This window comes from Bombus pyrosoma, linkage group LG1 (assembly GCF_014825855.1).
Source record: "Bombus pyrosoma isolate SC7728 linkage group LG1, ASM1482585v1, whole genome shotgun sequence".
Taxonomy (NCBI): Eukaryota; Metazoa; Arthropoda; class Insecta; order Hymenoptera; family Apidae; genus Bombus; species Bombus pyrosoma.
In genome coordinates, this window is record NC_057770.1 from 10,559,020 (window position 1) to 10,578,442 (window position 19,423).

Consider the following 19,423-nt stretch of genomic DNA (forward strand, 5'->3'; position numbering starts at 1 on the left):
CCGTATCGTTCGTGCGTGGCTTGCTGCCCCGGCAGTCTACTACCGTGTATGCTGAATCGTATTTGGAGAGAGAACGTACGCCTCAAATCGAATGTCTTTGTCGAAGGATGCCCGTGTACGTATGAGTATATATTTAGGTCTTCTTGTTTGCTTTGTCTCTGCTCGTGGAGGTAAGATTGATCTTACGTCAAAAAAATGGTCTCGATAAAAGGAGGAAGCGAGACCATTGGTACAGAGTGAGATGACAAATAAGAAAGACTGAGAATGACAGATCATTCGAATGAAAGATTTGCATGAATGTTTGTGGACTGTGTAAGACTGAGAGAGGCAGCGGAGGGAGCTTGCCAATCAATCCGGGGTCGCTCCCTCGCCGCTCATTTTTACGTCATAAACATTAATTATGATTATACATACAAAACAAAAAAAAGATAATGCATCCAGCAACACGATTACGTTACGTTTATAATAGTCATGTTCCTTTCCGATCAATAATTATTATTAATAAATCTATATCAACCTTGCTACATTATTTTGTACTTGTTTTTTTAATCTTAATATATTAGATAAATATATATATATATATATATAAATAATGCCGTTTTTAAGTTATCCGATCTTTATTATTATTATTTTTGTATAAATGTGTGATTAATAGTACGGATAGTGTAATAATTTTGTATGTTTATTGAACCAAAAATAAATATTATTGATAAAGAATCATCTTAGGCGTTCTGTTTAACTCTCCGTCTCTTTATTTAGGGGACTAGTAACGGTGTCGTCTGTATCCTCCACCTTCTCTGGAGATTCTGGTTCTTTGTGTAATCGTAGACTTCCTGGTCCAATAGTGCTTAATATAACAGGCAGAAGAAATAATCCGTGCCAGAGACCAAACAATATTACCAAAACAAAAATCTTTAAAAACGCATGGAACACATAACTGTCCGAGAATACCATCATGGAAAGTGCAAGTAACGTCGAGCCAGCACCGTATGCAACCGCTGCTCCAATGTACCTCACCGCGATATGTGCTCTTTTTGTGCGATCTTCATTTCCGCTTACACTCGCAGCATTTATAAATGCATGTGCAACGTGAGCAGCGTAATCCACACATAATCCAATGCCCAATTCCAAACCTGGAAAACAAGAATTAATATAATAGTGTTGAAAAAATTGTGTTATGTTGAAATTATCAAAGAAACTGATTACGCACCAATGCAAGATGCAATATCTATTGTCAAACCCCAAAAGTACATGAATCCGCAAACATTCAAAAGTGTAAGAAGTACGCATAAAAAGATCCAGAAACATGTCTGCAGCTCAGCGATCAGTAACCCTGTCATTCCCATGACACAAATCAAAGCCAAGAAAACATTACGCTGAACTTCTTGAGCGATTAGTTTGTCAGTGACCCACAAGCTGAATACTTCGCTCCAGACTGTGACGAAACCATTGACTCCAGCATCATGTGCCACCTGTTTACTTTCATCCATCGCCGGGATCCATTGATGAGGACCATAGAATCGTTTAAAGGTAAAATCTATAGTAGCTACTAAAATCGGTGCAGTACTTTCACCGCACGTTAAACTTTTTTCAAAACGAAAGTTCCGTTGATATTTGCCTCCATTTCGACTAAATAGGAACTTGGATAGATATTTTCGGAATTCCACGTCTTCTAGTATTTCATATCTTAAATCTGTTAATTAAAATATTATATATATATATTCATTTATAAAATATATTATTGATTTGTTTCTTATAGTTTCTTTTTGAATTATTATTGTTGCAATGATAAAAAATATTGCCAACCTTTTTGAAAATATTCCAAGACAAATTTGACAAAATCACTGGGCCAAGAATTTATACTTTGTATCGTTGATAAATTTCCAAATCTCTCAGCCAAATTTATTAGCTTTGGAAACTCGGCGGTATAATTAAAATCTCCCATAAGAATCATTGCTTCGTAACCATGTTCGGGATATTGAGTGCGCCGTACGTCAATATATTTACTTAGATACGAATGGCTTGGTATAAACCAGCCTGGGTCAAACCATTGTTCCAATTTTAATGTACCCATAATTCCAGCCGATACTGTAACTATTGTTATTAATACTATCATTATCTTTCCGGGTTTTGTTAGAATTATATTTGAATATAATTTATTTATCAACTTGGCGGGAAGTTCTTCTTGCGGACTAGTGAATTTCTGTACAAAGTTTTCATGAACGATGCAAGGTAGTATCGAATTTCTTTTATTCTCGATTCGTCGGGCATCGACGGTAAAAAAGGCAATGTAAAACGTGACTTGAAATAAAAACGTCAGTAGCACTCCAACCGCCGCGTAAATACAGAATGATTGAAGGGATGGCAATATCTAGAATTATATATAAAATTTAATATATACACACACATACATACATACCTTTCATCTATGTAATAAGTTAAATGTCAATTCAATCTTACTGTGGATGCACCGATAATAAAGGCAACAACGTCAGTAAGAGAAGTAATAATAATAGCCGAGCCTGCATGTCCTAACATTAAAGCTATTCTTTCTTCTAGTGGCTTATTTTGATTCAACTTGTGTGTATGTATTTCTTTCCAAGATGCCATTATTAAAAAATTATCGTCTATTCCAAGAGCCAACAACATAAAAGGTAAAGAAGTATGCACAGGTCCATACGAAATCCCAAGAGCAGAGCACACACTGATTGAAGCTATAAAAGCACCACCCACACACAAAAGACCGCCAATTGTGAGATAGACCTGAAGAAAATTGTATTTTGTAAAATTTAAAATTTGTGCTTCTTATAAAATCTTTCTATGAAGATCTACATTCATATTCCAACTTTTTATATCAAGGAAAGTTTAATATAGTACTTACTCTCCATCCCACCCAATTGTAATCCGAGAATATGACTAGAACGTAGAAAAACATTAAAATGAATCCTATTGATAATATACCAATATTTCCGAACATTGTTACAAATGTAACATCACCAAAGCTTCTACCAGCATCATACCAGATAGCTAATGTATTATTTACATTTTTTTCATTATTTAAAATTCTTGCATTTTCGTGCAATATATCCAAATAGGATAGCTCCCACTGTAATACATCATCTGTTGCCTAGAAATAAAATGTTATTTTTAATCCAAATATTGTTATAATATATACGAAGCAAAATATATAGAACTTATATTGACTCTGTCAAAGATCTAAATAAATCTAAATAAATCTAAATAAAGATCTAAATAAAAAAAGATCTAAATGTTACAAAATATATATTATAAATAATCTACAATTTTTTTTATCAAAAAAAGCGACATTTTAATGTTGATCTTGAAAAAATCATTTCAAGAATAAAGCAAGGCCTAAATCATATAAAACATTTAAAGTATATGATATATAATGTACACATTATAAGCTGTTCAATAATAATATTTCTATAAGACTTTTGTAAATTCAAAACTATTTAAAACATTTAGAGATCATGATTTAGGCCTTTTTATAAACTTACCTTACCCAATCAGCTGTTCCAACATCGTTGCCAAAATTATTCATATCCACTTTTGAAAAGTTTACATTAACTGCCCATTGTGTTCTTACTGCTGTGGCTGAGATAATTTTACCCTCTTCATCTCTTGTTATACCACCCAATAATTCTGTAAAATTTAGTGGATGGCCCAATGTGGGACTAATTTTTATGGTATTTATATCTTTAATAATATCCTCCTTAGTTTTATGGAGAATCACATTAGTGTCATATTCCCATATATCCAAGATACTGCTTAAAAGGCAAGCTTTTGGCAAATTGTTTACTACATTACAATAGAGCTCAGGATTAACATGAACTGCAGGTTCGAATACAGTGTTATTAATTTGTTTGTCTGGTTCAATTTCAAAGAAATCATCAGTCAGCAGTTGATCGCTGCGCTTTTTTCTATGTACAATACCTGATATGACAGGTACTCTATTCATTAAACAAAGAGAAATTAGTTTTGGTTTTTGGCAAATCTTATAGTATCCATAAAATAAAGCTTGTTCAATAACATGCACAGAAGAATGCTTACTTGAAACATACATCTGTCCATGCAATTTGATTAGAAGTTTGTACAGAAATAACCTCCTTTGTTATTCCATTTAGCTGAAAGAATTTAAACAAACTGAAATGTATATTATACGCATAGTGAAACCTTACTACAATAAAATATATAAGTAAAAGTAGGTACTCTTGCAAGAACTTCTGGTTCTAATACATCATCAGCAGTTAATATCATATTCTCCATTCTCAAACCCTGTTCAAATTGTTCGAACATCCATTCTGTGTCACGAACAAAGTCAGAGTCCTGTGGAACCCATAATTTCACAGGATTTTTTTCTTGATGAAAAAAATATAAGCCAGAAAGAGAAATTAAAACTATCACAGTACTTCCAATTATCCATTTCAACGGTCGTCGAGCAATTCGCAACCCGAGTCTGAAAAAAGATACAAACTAAGTACGTGACAACAAAGAATTCTTATATTACTCAGAGGGCATATTATCAGACCTACCTATAGAAAAAATGTTCCACCACTTCTGACAAACGCTGTGGTATGCGTTGCAGAAAGCTTCGAAAAGACCGTTTACGAACTATTCTCTCTTCTATCTCCATTTCTTTACGCTGAAATCGAATCACAGCACCATGATTTCTCTTCGAATCATGATCGAATTTTACGCGCAATAAGCGTAAACCTTATCGAATCACCTCAAAACGAATAATTCCGTTCGTAATCCGATGTTACGGCTTTATAATCGCAACGGGTGAAGGACAATATATACCTAACCTCTAAATTTGGCGGCCGATTAAGTACACGAATAGATATAGAAATGTAAAGAAAAATATACAATCAAAGACGAACACTTCCATTTGAAGCAATTTGTGCACGGAACTTTTATCTAGCTCCGCGAACAATCGACTGTCACTATCCATAGTGACCCTTCTCAACTTATCCCTCGTTTCGCTGCATCAGGTTACATCTGATAGACGTTACGCTATCAGCGCGCGTAACTATCGTCTAATGTAAATTATCATACGAGTGGACAACGGAATTACATGCATCGATGGTTAATAAAAAGTATCTATTTAAAAGAAAAATTAAATTAAAAATTTGTATGTTACCGTTTCTATACACTGATTTTGTGTTTTAGTCCCAACGAGGTCTAGAAAGGATCATATCTACATGTACACATTTATTTCTTTGTCAAGTTTTTAGAACTAGGATTGACGTGTATACCGGTTTTGAATGAATAAACATTGTAAGATCTAGATTTTCTAAGAAATTGTAATGATGTAACCAATTAAGAACATATTAAATTCAAGATGCAAATAATTTCTAGATTTGCTGTTAAGAGAACATTTATAAGAATATACTATTAATAAGAATATATTACAATCTAAATATATAAAAAATGAAGATATTAAAATGTCTAACACAAATATTTGCATTGTCGCTTTGCATTATAATTTGCACTCTATTTCAATATAGATGACTAACCCCAACCTTCACAATTTCCGTGTAATATGGAAAATTACAAAGGAAGAGAACTTACCAGGAGCACTACGCGATTTCTACTGAGATCGATTCTTTAAAGTATCACTCGTACTTCTTGCCACTTGAGTCACGACTATGACGCTTTGCTCTACGAATCTGAACAGGTTGCACTCAAAATTAACTTAATAACTGACTATTGATCTCAAAGACGTAACATAACGAACACGTCATAATCTAGACAGGCTAAATACTTATCAATTAAATCCAATGATAACGAAGATATTGCACACCGGGGCAGTGTTCGCTTTCAGTACGTTAGCAGTCGAAACTCGAATAAGCAGGATGATCGCGGCTCTCATGTGCAGTTGCATGTGCACATGCTGTCTGTGAAACAATAACTATAATTAATTTCTTCTGCGGTTTCTTTCATGTCTAATTACGAATTAGTAATCAGAAGAGTGCACGACATATGACTGATGAAGCGCAGCGCATTGTCTTAATTTCTCTGCCAAATAAATTAAAATAAAGTTACCATCTTAGTTCCATAAATGACGATATATATTCTGGTTTATCGGTTGTTAATTCACGCATTGAAAAAGTAGCATGACGAAGAACACTGTAATTGGACTAGAACAGGAAGTTGATAGATCGTTAGAAGAACTGAAGATTTGTTTTTGTAACGAGTATTGTGTAACGTGCATCTTATCCGGATACTTCAAGAGATTTTATAATGTGCTACAATCACGTTATTCTTTGTATAAAAACTAAAGAAAACATCTTAAATTGTGACTGTGAAAAGAATTGGTTAAGAATTTTACTTATCATTTGTGACGTTTTATAGACCAGATTTGCATTTTTGCTACTAGCTTGTGTTAATAATGAGAGTTATTGGACACTAATAGACACGTATTGAACACGGGGTCAAATACGCGCTGTACTTCTACATTGATTATAACTGCATCTTTATTGTATTAAATAAATTAAATTACATAAATTAAATATTCTCTTTGACCTATTATATCAATATTTTCCTTCATTTACTTGCCTGTACGTAAAACGTCTATTAAAAACTGTTTATTGTGTCACATATAGATGGTACAAATATCTCGAAATATTTTACATATAAATATAAAATTTCCGAATATTTTACAAAAAAAATCTTCAATAAATACAAAATAAAATATGACATAAAAACTTTGTTCTTTCACATTTCAATTTTATTAAAGAAACCTTTATAAACCGCACTGATCATAACATCTACATTTACTGATTTATGCGACACGAGACACGTTGAACGCTGCAGCTACTTATCGTATCAAAATGCAACGATCACGTTTCTAGAACTGCAGGAAATACGTATATTACTACATCGAGATCAGGATGCGTAGTAAAACGCAGATACGACGGACATGTAAGTTAGAATGCAAAGTTCCGAGGTGGACAGAATTGTTATGCAATAACGATGTAGGTCCACGAATTTAATGTGGAGCAACGTACGTAATATGTTAACTACTGCAAAAGCGGGTAAAATCAATCTAGCCATAAGAAACAGCGGTGACGTAGTCAGCCATATCGGTGCAATTAGCAGATAAGGGATTACAATTCCAAGATCGTGTTGATGTGCATTTCTGACGCGAACCACGTCCTCGTGACCGCCTCCGGTCGGACATAAAATTATGTCGGTACCTGCCAACCACATTTTGTCCTCCTCGCTGTGAATCACCTGTGAAAAATCGATCAAAACGACGCGTTCCAATTATGGACTTGTAAATATTATTACGTTAAAGAAAATCTATTATCAATGATCTCTCCTTCGATAATCAGACTACACTTTTTGCCAAGAACATAAATACGTATGTAAACAAGTGCTTAAGCACGTTCGGAATTACTTCCGTCACGATAAGCGGCGTGGCGTAATATAAATAATGGTATGATGAAAAGTATTTCGTGTTCTTATTGATGTCAATTAAGAACTTTGAAATCTTTAAATGTATGTTAACTCTGATTTGTCTGTTAGGTAATTTTGATAAGACAGGAAATATGTATTTTATAATATTCGATAACGAAAAATCTCATCAAGAGATAGCAGTGTATCTTGAATATACTTCGTCATACACATACAGACGCAGAAAAGATATTAAGTGGTAATATTTATACTAGAATTCTTATCGTTATAGCTACGTTATTGAAGATCAAACGTTATTGATTTCTTAAATCCATTAATCAGTTGACACTTAGACATATGGCAGAATAGAAATCGTATTGGTATACAAGTGATGATTTTGAGAAATTAAATTTAATCATATATTTCTATAATAACTTTAATCTCTATCATGATATATTTTCATGATGTAGGAAAAATATGTATAATGAATTTCTTACAATAGTAAACGTAGAATACTGTTTTAGGAAAAATAACACTGAACTAAATTATCTTTTTGGTTTTTAAAAATCTTTAAAATTATTTCCATGATTGTCAGCCAGCCATCCATGTAAACATAATATAATTTAGTTTTAACACACATATAGAAGATTAGGAATAAAGAAATTATTACGTCGAAGAGATTGATATTCGAATGATAAATTATCACATACGTCCGTATCTCCCGGCTAAGAGATTATAAATCACCAGACAGATTTTTTATTGATATCTAATGCTAGATCAAAATAAGGATTATATGAGGAAAATAAGGATATTTTACCCGTCTGGTGGCTCGCATTCGCCCAGTGAACCACGTCAGGGCGTTCATCTTCAGAATGAGAACGCATGACCACCAAACGTAAACGACCCACAGCTCTTTCACCTTGTTCGCAAGATTGTTCTCCATTGTTTCACGTTAGCCGTCCAGCTGGCTTCGTACCGAGAAAGAAAACGCGAAGAATGGTCGACGTAGCTCGTTGTTTCCTTAACGTTTCATTCATCTCATTGCGTGCGCCATTCCGTATCTCGACGAGCAAGAAGGGGACCATTTATCAGTGTCGTGATAAAGCTACGATAATAGTGGTCAACGAACGACGGAGATAAATAAACACAAAAAAGAAAGAAGAAAAAAAGAAAGAGTAAGAATGTACCAAAGTATCGAAACACGAGGCGTACTTCAAAATTAGTATGAACGCGACTACGCGAGTGGAAAGTCGGTTAAACGAGAGGAATCGACGGATGGAGCCGTGTTAAAATTCACTTCGCATGGATTCGTTGTCGTTCGCTGCTACCAGACGACTGACTACCTCGAAAACCGGTGTCCCGAACGTGATCTCGCTTTCTACAGTCCCATTTGGAAGTCAAATCGATGCGCGCCGCGCTGATTCTTCGCTGGAGCACGTTTCGGAAACGTCGCGGCATTTGTTTCGAACGAACTCGTTTATTTTCCTCGATGGAAACACGGCCGCGTTAAAAAGTTCGGGAATTGTAGGACACGTGGTTCGTGCAGCAAGTTTCCGCAGTTGAATTGAATAGCTTCGTGCTGACACGATGCTGAGAAATGCGAGTTTGTGAAGTTTTCGTGTTATGTGAGATTGGCTTGATGATTTTTGAAAGTGTGAAACGTTGATTGAGCAAACGTATAGCGAACTCTACATATTCTTTTTGTTTGAAATCTTGAGAATATTAAATATAGTGATAGTAACTATCGAAAGTATCCGGTTGTTATATAGTTTTGTTATATCGTTGAGTTCAATTTTGGAAAATAAAATTTTGTTTGTTAGCTCAACCAGAACATTTTGACCGCCGCTATAAGAGAGATAAAAGCATGTCCTCTCGTTAGTACATGTATTGATACTTCCATTTAAGAGCTTTTAATGTACATGTCTCGTACAACAGTTATCCTAAGATTCTTTATCACGGTCAATCGATGAATCCGATCTATTAAGAAACTATTAATCAGTAATTTATAATTCCTTAAAAAGAAATTACTGCCGGTTTTATCCCTTTAACCCCTAAGCATTTCTATTCTTCCTTATACTTCCTCCTTCTTGATCTTTCGCATTTCAAAGATAATTATCAGTTTAAATAATCCGAATAAATTTAATAAACATCTATATTTTCCTGAATATTTTCATAGAATGCTCTATCAAATAATAAATTTAAAAATCTTTTCGCTAGAAATGGCTTAGGAAACTTATTGCAAAAAATAATTCGATCAATTATCGTATTTTTAATTATTAGGTTGTCCGAAAAGTTTCTTTCGTTTCATAAGGTGATAATAGATGAACAACGATTTCTGTTTTATTGCATTGGGTATGATCCATTTCGTTCTATTTCTATTATTATGTTCGTGCATAATTGAATAAACTAATATAAAACAAAAAACATTATGCGTATATTATTTCCTTATAAAACGAAAGAAACTTTTTGGACAATCTAATAGAATTTGAATCATTTCTAAAGGAAGTTCGAAAAACTTCACATGATCCGCACTTTTCCTCCCACCAAGAAAATAGCATCTAATTAAAGTGAAATCTTCGTAGAGTATGCGAATTTACTGTCACGTTACAAACGCCACTGGGCGATGTTGCTCTTCTTAATATTCGCCTGTATCGACACGTCGATCAGATTATTTCCGAGGAAGAAATCAGTCGCGACGATGTTCGTTTCCTTCCACCATTCCTCTTGAAACTTGTACGTGAGATTTCTGTTCACCGAGTCGGCCATCTGCCGCAGTCCGCCGGATAAATTGAAGATTATGTCTAGCGGATACGGTGTTAATTCCGCCATCACCGCCCACAATGGATTTTGACTGTTCCGGGACTTCTTCGGACCCATGATAACTTTCTCCAGATATTTGAACAGCCCTTCTACCGTTTGTTGATTGCCCCAGGCTTGAGACATCGTTGGCCACAGCCAGTCGTATTCTAGAATAAAATTGATTCACAAGTACGATTCGCGATATAAAATTGAAATGATATTGAAAATAAGAACGAGTACTGTGCACACTATATTTCTAAAATCCTTCTTTTGGATATTTAAATAATGCAAAGTATATGTTATAATATATATAAAGTGTATGTTAAAATAAAATACCTGATGAACTAAGTACAGCTGGCTGAAAAGGTATTTTTAAAAAGTATAATTTTTCGCAATATAATCTATTTTATTTTGAAAATATTGAACAACTAATGTTGAGAAGAATAATAAATATTCGTAGAGAATAGATTTCTTGTAGTCTCCCTTTTTTTAGTATTTTATAATTTTTGGTAAAATGTTCTAAATATCTAATATGATCAAGTGCTTTTATGACCAACTGTATAAAATTCAAGTAAAATTAGAATTTTCATTAAGTCAATTTTTATATCTGGATGAATCTGCATATTGATCTAGGTAATTTCATTGGACGGAGGTTGATAGTAAATTTACCATTAACGGTGTGCTTGTCGCCGTAGCAAATTATCAAGCGTTTCCCTCCGGTCCAAATATCATTCAAGGTCGGACCCAGACCTTCGACCCCTCTATCGGGTTTTAGGATCAAGCCTTCGAATTCTCGCAAGAGGATCATGGCCAATCGACGATGCCTACTCGGTCTATCTTCAAATCCCACAGGAAATCTAAAAGTAACACAATTCCATGTTGAATATCGTTTCCCTCCAACTATAAAATATACAGTTATTCTACTATATAAATATCGCCAAATATTATTCCAATTTTTCTCTCAATTCTTACCCTACAATAAGGTCATATACGACTTTGGAATAAAATATTTTCTTTCAATTGTTAAATACACGATATAAATATGTTGACCTACTGCACTCAATTTCATAGTCATTTGAAATCAATTTGCATCACGAGCACCGAATTGTTCTCTCGGTATTATTGATCCGTAAGTCGTCAGTATTGCATTATATCGCCAATTTACCTATGAAAATCCATGATGACCACTTCTCCCCTAGCGACGTTCAGAAAGTTTCTCACGTCTTTGATGATGGCCGAGAGAGGGGTGATCCGGATGACATCATGATTGATCCAGAATCTGCTTATGTGATTGCCCTCTTCGATGGCAGTGCCGTTCGGAATTGACGGATAGTAACCAACCCTGATGTCTAGATACCTTATACCGTGCACTAATTGTGTCCATATATCGCGATCCTGTGTCAAGAGGTATCTTTGAAATGCGTCCCGCCTCGTCAGGTCACCGTGCTTGTAACATCCGGAATTATGCGTCCCGGGTATCATTAAACTTCCTATCGGAAGCCTTCCTAATTGTCTCCTAAAAAGCATAGGAAATATTTGTTATATAAATTTTCGTAAAGGAAGATATTCTTCCTTAATAAGATTTAGATTTAAGAATTTATTGAAAAGAAAATCTTCCACTAATGTTTATTAGAAAAAATTTCGCAATGACATTTGTTAGAAATTAAAGAAAATGATTTTAGTACAATTTGAAAAAATAGATTCTTAATTTTAATTTCATATAAATTTTCTTAATGAGGAAATATTCTTTCCGAATAATGTTTATTGGCAAGTGAAGAAACTAATTTGAATAATGTTTGGAAACTTATGGAAGATAAGTATATTACCTCAAGTCGTACATCCATGTTGGCCAGATTTGTAAGCAGGAACTGGTAAGGATGACTCCATCCTTGTAAAGGGCAGCATGGTGTTTCAGGCAATGTGGACCAGGAAGCGTCGCGCCATCCTTGGTATCCCATCCACCCGGAAGTGGTGGACGACCCACGGTGATATTCGTTCGATAGTAACCGCGTGGATATTGCAGCGAAGTCAAAGTCAGCTTAGGCTTCACCGTTTTATCTGAAAGCGCGATGTCGATGGTTGCGTCGACCGATATCGAAATGGTTACTTTTGAATTTTAAACTTCGATGAAATTGAAGAAAATACACGCTTTTGTTCGCTTGAATGGTTCGTGTAGCTTCTTTTGAATAAATTCATGACACATGACGTATATAAAAAGTAATTGCCATAGAAATGGAAAATAAAAATTAATAATATTATGGAAAATAAAATATTATTATGGAAAATAAAAAATATAATAAGATAAAGAAAGGGGAATAACGAAACTATAGATTAATTAGCATCGATAAGACAGGATTTAATCCTTGAATCACGAGTTACGACGTTCAAGAGAAGCAAACAAAACTTATTACTATGTGCTGGGTCAGCAGTGAACACCTTGATGGTATCTGGGTATCCTGTGCCCGATGGACAATCGAGATCCCAATTTACTTCGAGTTCAGCGTCGACCACCTTGTCGCTGGCAGCGATTGGTCTCCACAATGAGGAGACTGTCAGCCATACTTTTCCGCATTGTGCTGCCAATGCTAAAATCACGAGTGTTATAGTCAGCAATCTTTATCGATCGAATTACACGATCCAAGTTATTAAACATATTGCATAATTCGAGAAGCACAGGAATCAGAAAATTTAGATTTACTCTCACCGATATCGCAAAATAAATGAAGAAGCAGCAATATTACACCCTTCGGCATCGTTGAGTGATACTATTTTATCCAAGCTTCCCGTATAAACCGTACTCCAACGTTCAGCGTCAAAGATTTACCTATATTTATAAATTACCTATATTTATAAATAAATTTATATATTTATAAAAATTCAATTATAAAAATAATCGAAGTTATGAACCTCTCGGCGAAGGTTCCTATAGAACTAGATAATTTAATTCAACAATAAACGAAGATGTAGATTTCTTATTTAAAATATGAAACTTTTTTGATAATATCAACTTTTACAGTGTTTTGAGTCTAGCTACTGACTACTAGAATCTCTTATTATTTAAAAGAATCAAAAGTTCGACAAGGGTCATTTTTGTTACGAGTTCATCAATTTCTTTTACTTTTTAGTATAACTATACCGTATCGATTTCAAATTACGATTCCCACAAAGTCTAATACCATTCGAATAACCAAAATCGAAACGAAAAAAGAAAACAATAAAAAGCGAGATGAAAATACGAAAAAAACCGAATCCGAAGAACAGAGCAACAGCAAAAGCACTTACACGTAGCGCGCACACTCCGCGAGCCACTTCCGACGCAGCGAGTCGATCGCCAGGAGTCCCTCGAGTCCTGGTTCTCCTTGCTTCTCGATGGCCGATCGAGCATTCAGTCGCGCTTCGTTGCCCGCCCACGGAAGCGTCGCTGCTTTCCCGCGTCGCTTTCTTGGTCTGCAGCTTTTCAAGGCGATCGTAAACCGCTCGATCGGCTCATCGTCCGGCGCGGCAAGCGAACAACGATCGATTCACCGAGTATCGTAGGCCGTACAGAAGCGACACAATGAAGAAGAAGAATAGGAATCGATCGCTCGTTATCCTGCTGGTCCAACCGATCCGGTCGTCTGGAGACAGTCCAGTGACTGAACGATAGACAACCGAACGACCCGTAACCGGACCAGTTTAATATAGAACCTGCTCGCTTATGGGACATTCAAGCACATTGTGCCATCCTTCCATCACTTCCTCGGACACGTCAATTGCTCGGTGGGGACCACTAGGCTGTCCTCGTCGCCCGTCCGATGCAACGTGTTCCGTTTTTCTCTGTCCACCGTTCGATCATCCTATCGACTGCCGTCCAACCATCGGGGGTCAGACCCGGTCTGACCCGCCGGCATTAAACACCATTTCCTGCGTATGCCGTGGAATATATAGTTTCGAGACAACGACTACGGAGGGAGGGCGAACAGATCGGAGAGTACGCGCCGGGCACCAAGCATCGACGGATCCCGGTTCACCGGGGTTTGGGGACGGATTCTGATTCTACATTGAATTATCACCCTCGCTCGTGGCTGAACAAGCGGGGAGGAAGGGACGGCAGTCGTGAGAGCTAACAGGATGATGATTAGGTACAGGTGCAGCCAACGAGGCGACTCGATTTATCGTTACTCCGCGTTCGATGATGTTTACCGAGCACCGACTATGTATCCTTGGTGTGTATATTCGAGCCATAGGCTTCTCTCGAAACTGCTTATCATTCGCGGTATGTGTTTTTCGAATAATTTTGGACGAACGGGAAGATTCGATCTAGTGGAAATTAATTTTTTCTTTTTGGATTGTATTCATTGGTATAGAATGGTTGGACATAGAATTGCAGAGATTGTTATTTGATAGAATATCATGTTTTGCCTGCGCTGTTCTGATTACACGTAATTGGTTTAGTATTTCGTAGTAATATACACACGAATGGTTAAATAGTTTATTCATTCGTTCGATACTGTGAATTTTAGAAAATTAAACGTGTTTTAAAATTGTAGTCAATGAATTAGATTCTCTTTTTATCGAAATTCCGTCTTCCTTAATAATTAGGAGATAGTACATGTATTCTGCTACTTTTTACGTAAACTCTGATTATAATTTAATTATGCATTATTGACTTTTTTCATACTAAAGTTTATTAAAATATCTTCAAAAAATGACTTGAAATGTTACCTAAAAAATATATATATGTGTTTCTATTTTAAGCTCTTATCAAAGAACAAAAACGCGAATGCAATTCGATGTGAAAATTCTATTTCTGCCATTCAACCATGTCGATGTTCTACATACAGAGAAACGAAGCGATTGATTAAATGGTACACGCAATAAAATAAAAAAAACTCTATAACTCGTTTAGTATAACAGATATACAATTTATTTACAGTCTCACGCGAGTACAAAATAACAATGATTTGTATGACGGACGCAAAGGTGAGGAAAGAGCGTCGAAGAGGATTGATATCGATTGCAACGCGCGAAAAATAAATTAAACGCTTAAAAGAATTCTTCTCGTCTTAATCGTCGCATTTCTTTCTCTCGCGCTAAATAAATAATTAGTTAATCCTACAGAGAAGTATGTATATTACAGTGCCTGCGTACAATTAGATACAATAACCCGCGGCTTCTTTCTATGCGCGCGCGCGCGTACGCGTTAACCCAACTCCTTAATTACTCTTGTCGCGTTAAACTCTTCTAGTCGGCGTTTACAGTACAGAGAAGGACGTTAATACGATTTGATTCGTTGAGGTAGATAATTTAATCAGTCTATGAAGCTGCTTTGTCGGTCGGTTTGCTCGTTATTGGCATCAATTCGCAAAACTCGGTTCCGGCGCATTCTATTGAATCGAGCTGAACGTTAACTTCCAGTTGAGCCCTAGCTGGACATTGAATGCGGCACGACCATAAGCCGGCAGTATTAATACTGAGCGTCTCCAGTTCCAACTTCTTCGGTATACGTGTAACTGTTTCGATATTCCTCGGAAATTGCATTACTTAGTTCGTTCGAGCTTTCACAAAAGTTCTTCGATCTTGATCAGTCTATCAATAGTATACAAACAACTTTACTTAATTTATCATACCAGAAACTACAATTCAAAAAAATCGTTCTGCGAATATGCTGCTTTCTATCTGACCAGGTACAAACGTTGAAGAGGGAAGGATGTTTTGGTAAATTGAACGTCAAGCCTCATGGCTGATCAGCGATCGCGTCACCGCGAAGGCGAGTGAATTAATTCGTAACATGATTATATGCCCGTTTACTTTACCTACAACCTATCAAATAAATTAAATTACTCGGCTACTCGCAAGGTTGGTGTGAATTACACGCTTCACACGCAAGAACGAACGACGAAAATTGTTTAAAGAAATTGTCGTTGAATTAAGTACTTGCTGGAAGATGAATTCGACCATAAAATATAATCGAATCGATTCCTCTAACGAAAATTCTAAGTATTTCATAGAAACTCTAACGAATACTTATGTACAATTTAATGATTTCAAATTTAATGATGTTAAAATTGTTTCAAGAGTCTGAAAAAATTCAAACAAATATCTATGTTCTCTTCTAGAGACGCATTAAACGCCTTGTTTCCTTTCAGTCTCTTGTTTCCTAAAAAAGATTCCCAAGGAAATATTCATCTTTATCGAACAATGAAAGAAAATGACGGTCGATGAAAGTACAAATTAAAGTCTTATTTTTTCTCCATTAATATCGTCATTTTCTATTGTTCTTCTTATGGAATGTATCTTCTTAATGCGACGAGTTAGTTCGCTCGTTGCGTAAGAAGATTTAACAGTTCGTCGTGATCCATACTGTTCAACGTTTGTATATCGATACCCAACGCGTTCGCCACGCTCTTCATATCGAGGCCGAAGCTCTTCAACAGCTCGATGAAGTCCATTTCCTCGCCGGTGAACGGGTTGTGCAGCTTTGGGCAGCTGTGATTACACTGCGGCCAAGTGCAACGTTCGATTAACCGGAAGTGGCAGCCCTGGACACACTTCCGTTTGCCAGATGGTATCACCGAGCGCTGCGGTCTGGTACCGTTGAACATGCCTGTATGGTTGCTGTCGTTGTTCTGCTTGTTACCCTTCCGACGACCTAGAATTTCAACGAATTTCAGATGATCTATTTCTTCTTCAAATATGTACGTTCTTCGACGAATATGATAGAAGAAATGCATAACGAAGAAAATGTAAAGCGTGTTCGGATTAAATAATCTGGAAAAATTTCACGTAAGAAGCTAATTTGTTGGGGGAGATATGTTAATAATTTTGTTCAAACATAGAATTTTTGCCCCATAAAAAATTAATTTGTTAGCAGGGTTTTGTCAATAAAGTAGTGGCAAAGTGCTTTTGTAGACTGAAAAATTTTACCCTTTCTAATTAAAGTGACATGGATTACAAAAATAAATATCTCAACAATTGTAAAGAATTACAGGACGAAGTTACTTCATAATAATTATTAAAAAGATTACGTAGAAGTTATAAAATGTTATAAAACCAAAAGAAATACCAAAGATATAATCAAATATTTTGCATCCATAATTTCTCATTTAGTAATTCTTATCTATTCTTCTAGACACGGAATCATAATTGTATTCATAGTTGATGTATATGTATATATTATATAATAATTTACCTGTAGATTTTCTGCGCTCGTGTTTCTCCTTCTTCATTTTCGATATCTTATTTCTGTCCCTGCGTTTGCCTTTGTGCTTCCGTCTCCTCCTCTTTTTGTTCTCCCTGTCCTGCATCAGGGCGTTCGACGAAATCTTTCTCTCGATCGATTTACCGATCATCGGCGATTTGACTTTTTGCAACTCCGCTATGAAGTCGCTCTTTCCGCTTCTTCCCGGTTCAAACGAAGTTCCGTTTCCCTTCGTCAGACCGGATCGTAGTAGCTTCCGTAATGACTTCGCGCACGGTTGGTTCGTCTCAATTGGCGAACGAGTGCTGAAATTAACAGAGGCGAAGTCAGTTCGCTGCCAGTTTCGCGTTGAAGCAAGTGAAACGGCGGAAAATGAAAGAAGAAGCGCTTTGTGTAACTTTTGCTAGAAAGTACAATATACACCAACCTGGCTTTTGTTATTCTGTATTTTGTAATATGATGATATAAATTACAACATGTATTACACAACTCGAGTTTTGTTTATTAATTTAAAATTATTATATGGAATAGAATTTATGAATAAGTAGAAATAGATGCAAAAATATGCAGGGTATACATAAGTTAGATGCAAGATAAAAAATATACGAATTAAAATACTCGTTATAATACACTGTTCAGTATTACTACAGGATGGTTCTCTATGTCACTTTAATTTTTAGTGTCTATATATTCTATTTTTAATAATTGTTTTAGAGACAATTTTTATTACAATTTCATATCATTTTAATAACATGCCAATCTCTTTTTCTGTCAAGCTTATAGGACTCCTTTACTTCTGTTTGCTTAATTAATACACTAAGATCGTTCATAAATAGCGATCCCTTAATTATTATATAACGTTAAAAGATGAAACAAACCTTGAATGTGTGTATTCATAAAAATATTCATAAAAATAACTTGCGTAAACATATACAATTGAATAATATAGTACAATTTGATTCATATAGAATACTTCGTTACCTTTTGTATTTTATATTCTTGGAAAAATTATTTTTGGAAAAGACTTGATACTCACTCGTTTCGACGATTCCCAATCGGTATTTGCTCCCAACAGTGCAACGCCTGTGCCAAGGAAATCTCATCTATCTTGACCAACTGCCAATCTCTCTTCGTCAGAACGCTATGACTAATACAGCTCGGGGCAAAGACCGCGCTAACGTTTTCAAATGTCTGTCGCAGACTGTCACCCATCTTGTGTATATAATCCCATTGTTGCTTAGTCACCGGTGCACCCACGTTATCCGCCGACATCTGCGCCTCATCAAACAGCCATTGGAAGACGAACAGTGGCGCTATGAATTTGAAAATGAAAAACAAACATTTTCATCAATTAATTATTTTACACCGAAATTTGTTCTTTTCGTCGTATATTTTATATTAAGTTTGACGCGCAGCTTCTCCCCTCTGAAGGTCTCAACATGAGAAATTTGGAAGAAAAGAGGCATTTGAATTTTTGAGAACAAATATTTTTCTCACTCAATTGCTTTACAGTGAAGTTTGCTTAATGATTAACCTCTTTGTCAAATATTTTATATTATACTCGAAACAAACATCGCGTTTTCGTCTTAGAATCGTCGATTCAGCAAATTTAAAGAAAAATACAGTTCGATCTGAAATGGTCTTCTGAGACGGCGAAATGATAAAATATAATTGTCGGGTTGGCGTTATAATTAGGGTTGGGGTTAAGGGCGTGAAACGAATCTTCGTTATGATTAGACATTGTCGTTATGCAATAGAGAAGATATTGACTAGAGCAAATATGATTGTTACAGATATCGACAAGTAACCATGGTAATTAGATACTCGAGACGCTAATGACAATGATCCTAGGTTCGATAACGAATCCGCGGTCAACGGGATAGTAGATGTATGCTCTCGCAAAATCTAAGTCCGACTCTTGGTTAATAAAATGTGAAATATTCACCGATCGTAAGGACGTTATTCTTTCTCGTTAATAAAGTCGCAAGCAGGAATGAATCTTCGTCGCGATGATGCCACCGAGGA

At 35.7% G+C, this 19,423-nt stretch overlaps 4 protein-coding genes across 10 annotated transcripts in view; all 4 read right to left on the minus strand.

The window, feature by feature from the left end:
- Window positions 1-598: 598 nt before the first annotated feature.
- Window positions 599-6,586, minus strand: LOC122570711 (NPC intracellular cholesterol transporter 1-like). Of its 5 annotated transcripts, none has more exons than XM_043733467.1 (12): window positions 6,067-6,586; window positions 5,593-5,918; window positions 4,827-5,121; window positions 4,554-4,663; window positions 4,231-4,477; window positions 4,072-4,145; window positions 3,524-3,971; window positions 2,882-3,127; window positions 2,461-2,763; window positions 1,807-2,371; window positions 1,211-1,693; window positions 599-1,133 (listed from the first exon to the last, which is right to left on the minus strand). In XM_043733467.1, the coding sequence occupies exons 4-12, from the start codon at window positions 4,652-4,654 to the stop codon at window positions 736-738; spliced, it is 2,865 nt and encodes a 954-aa protein (XP_043589402.1). In that variant the 5' UTR covers window positions 4,655-4,663; window positions 4,827-5,121; window positions 5,593-5,918; window positions 6,067-6,586; the 3' UTR covers window positions 599-735. The 5 variants fall into 5 exon arrangements, with proteins under 5 accessions (XP_043589402.1, XP_043589381.1, XP_043589391.1 ...); XM_043733446.1 differs by having other exon boundaries at window positions 4,748-5,121; XM_043733456.1 differs by lacking the exon at window positions 4,827-5,121.
- Window positions 6,587-6,729: 143 nt separating this feature from the next.
- LOC122570736 lies at window positions 6,730-9,733 on the minus strand. The gene is made up of 3 exons (XM_043733521.1): window positions 8,607-9,733; window positions 8,237-8,524; window positions 6,730-7,257 (listed from the first exon to the last, which is right to left on the minus strand). Exons 2-3 carry the CDS (start codon window positions 8,360-8,362, stop codon window positions 6,910-6,912), a joined length of 474 nt encoding a protein of 157 aa, XP_043589456.1. The 5' UTR covers window positions 8,363-8,524; window positions 8,607-9,733; the 3' UTR covers window positions 6,730-6,909.
- Window positions 9,290-13,912, minus strand: LOC122570725 (PI-PLC X domain-containing protein 1-like). 2 transcript variants are annotated; one of them, XM_043733500.1, is made up of 7 exons: window positions 13,501-13,912; window positions 12,923-13,042; window positions 12,630-12,803; window positions 12,045-12,276; window positions 11,384-11,734; window positions 10,888-11,075; window positions 9,290-10,385 (listed from the first exon to the last, which is right to left on the minus strand). In XM_043733500.1, exons 2-7 carry the CDS (start codon window positions 12,969-12,971, stop codon window positions 10,024-10,026), a joined length of 1,356 nt encoding a protein of 451 aa, XP_043589435.1. In that variant the 5' UTR covers window positions 12,972-13,042; window positions 13,501-13,912; the 3' UTR covers window positions 9,290-10,023. The 2 variants fall into 2 exon arrangements, with proteins under 2 accessions (XP_043589435.1, XP_043589442.1); XM_043733507.1 differs by having other exon boundaries at window positions 12,923-13,059.
- Window positions 13,913-15,098: 1,186 nt separating this feature from the next.
- LOC122570747 (palmitoleoyl-protein carboxylesterase NOTUM) overlaps window positions 15,099-19,423 on the minus strand; it is a 33,542-nt gene continuing 29,217 nt past the window's right edge. For both annotated transcript variants that reach the window (XM_043733557.1, XM_043733548.1), the window contains 3 exons: window positions 18,435-18,711; window positions 17,390-17,703; window positions 15,099-16,849 (listed from right to left, as the gene is read on the minus strand). In XM_043733557.1, coding sequence (XP_043589492.1) covers window positions 16,512-16,849; window positions 17,390-17,703; window positions 18,435-18,711 — 929 coding nt within the window. In that variant the 3' untranslated portion in view covers window positions 15,099-16,511. The remainder of the gene's footprint in view (window positions 16,850-17,389; window positions 17,704-18,434; window positions 18,712-19,423) is intronic.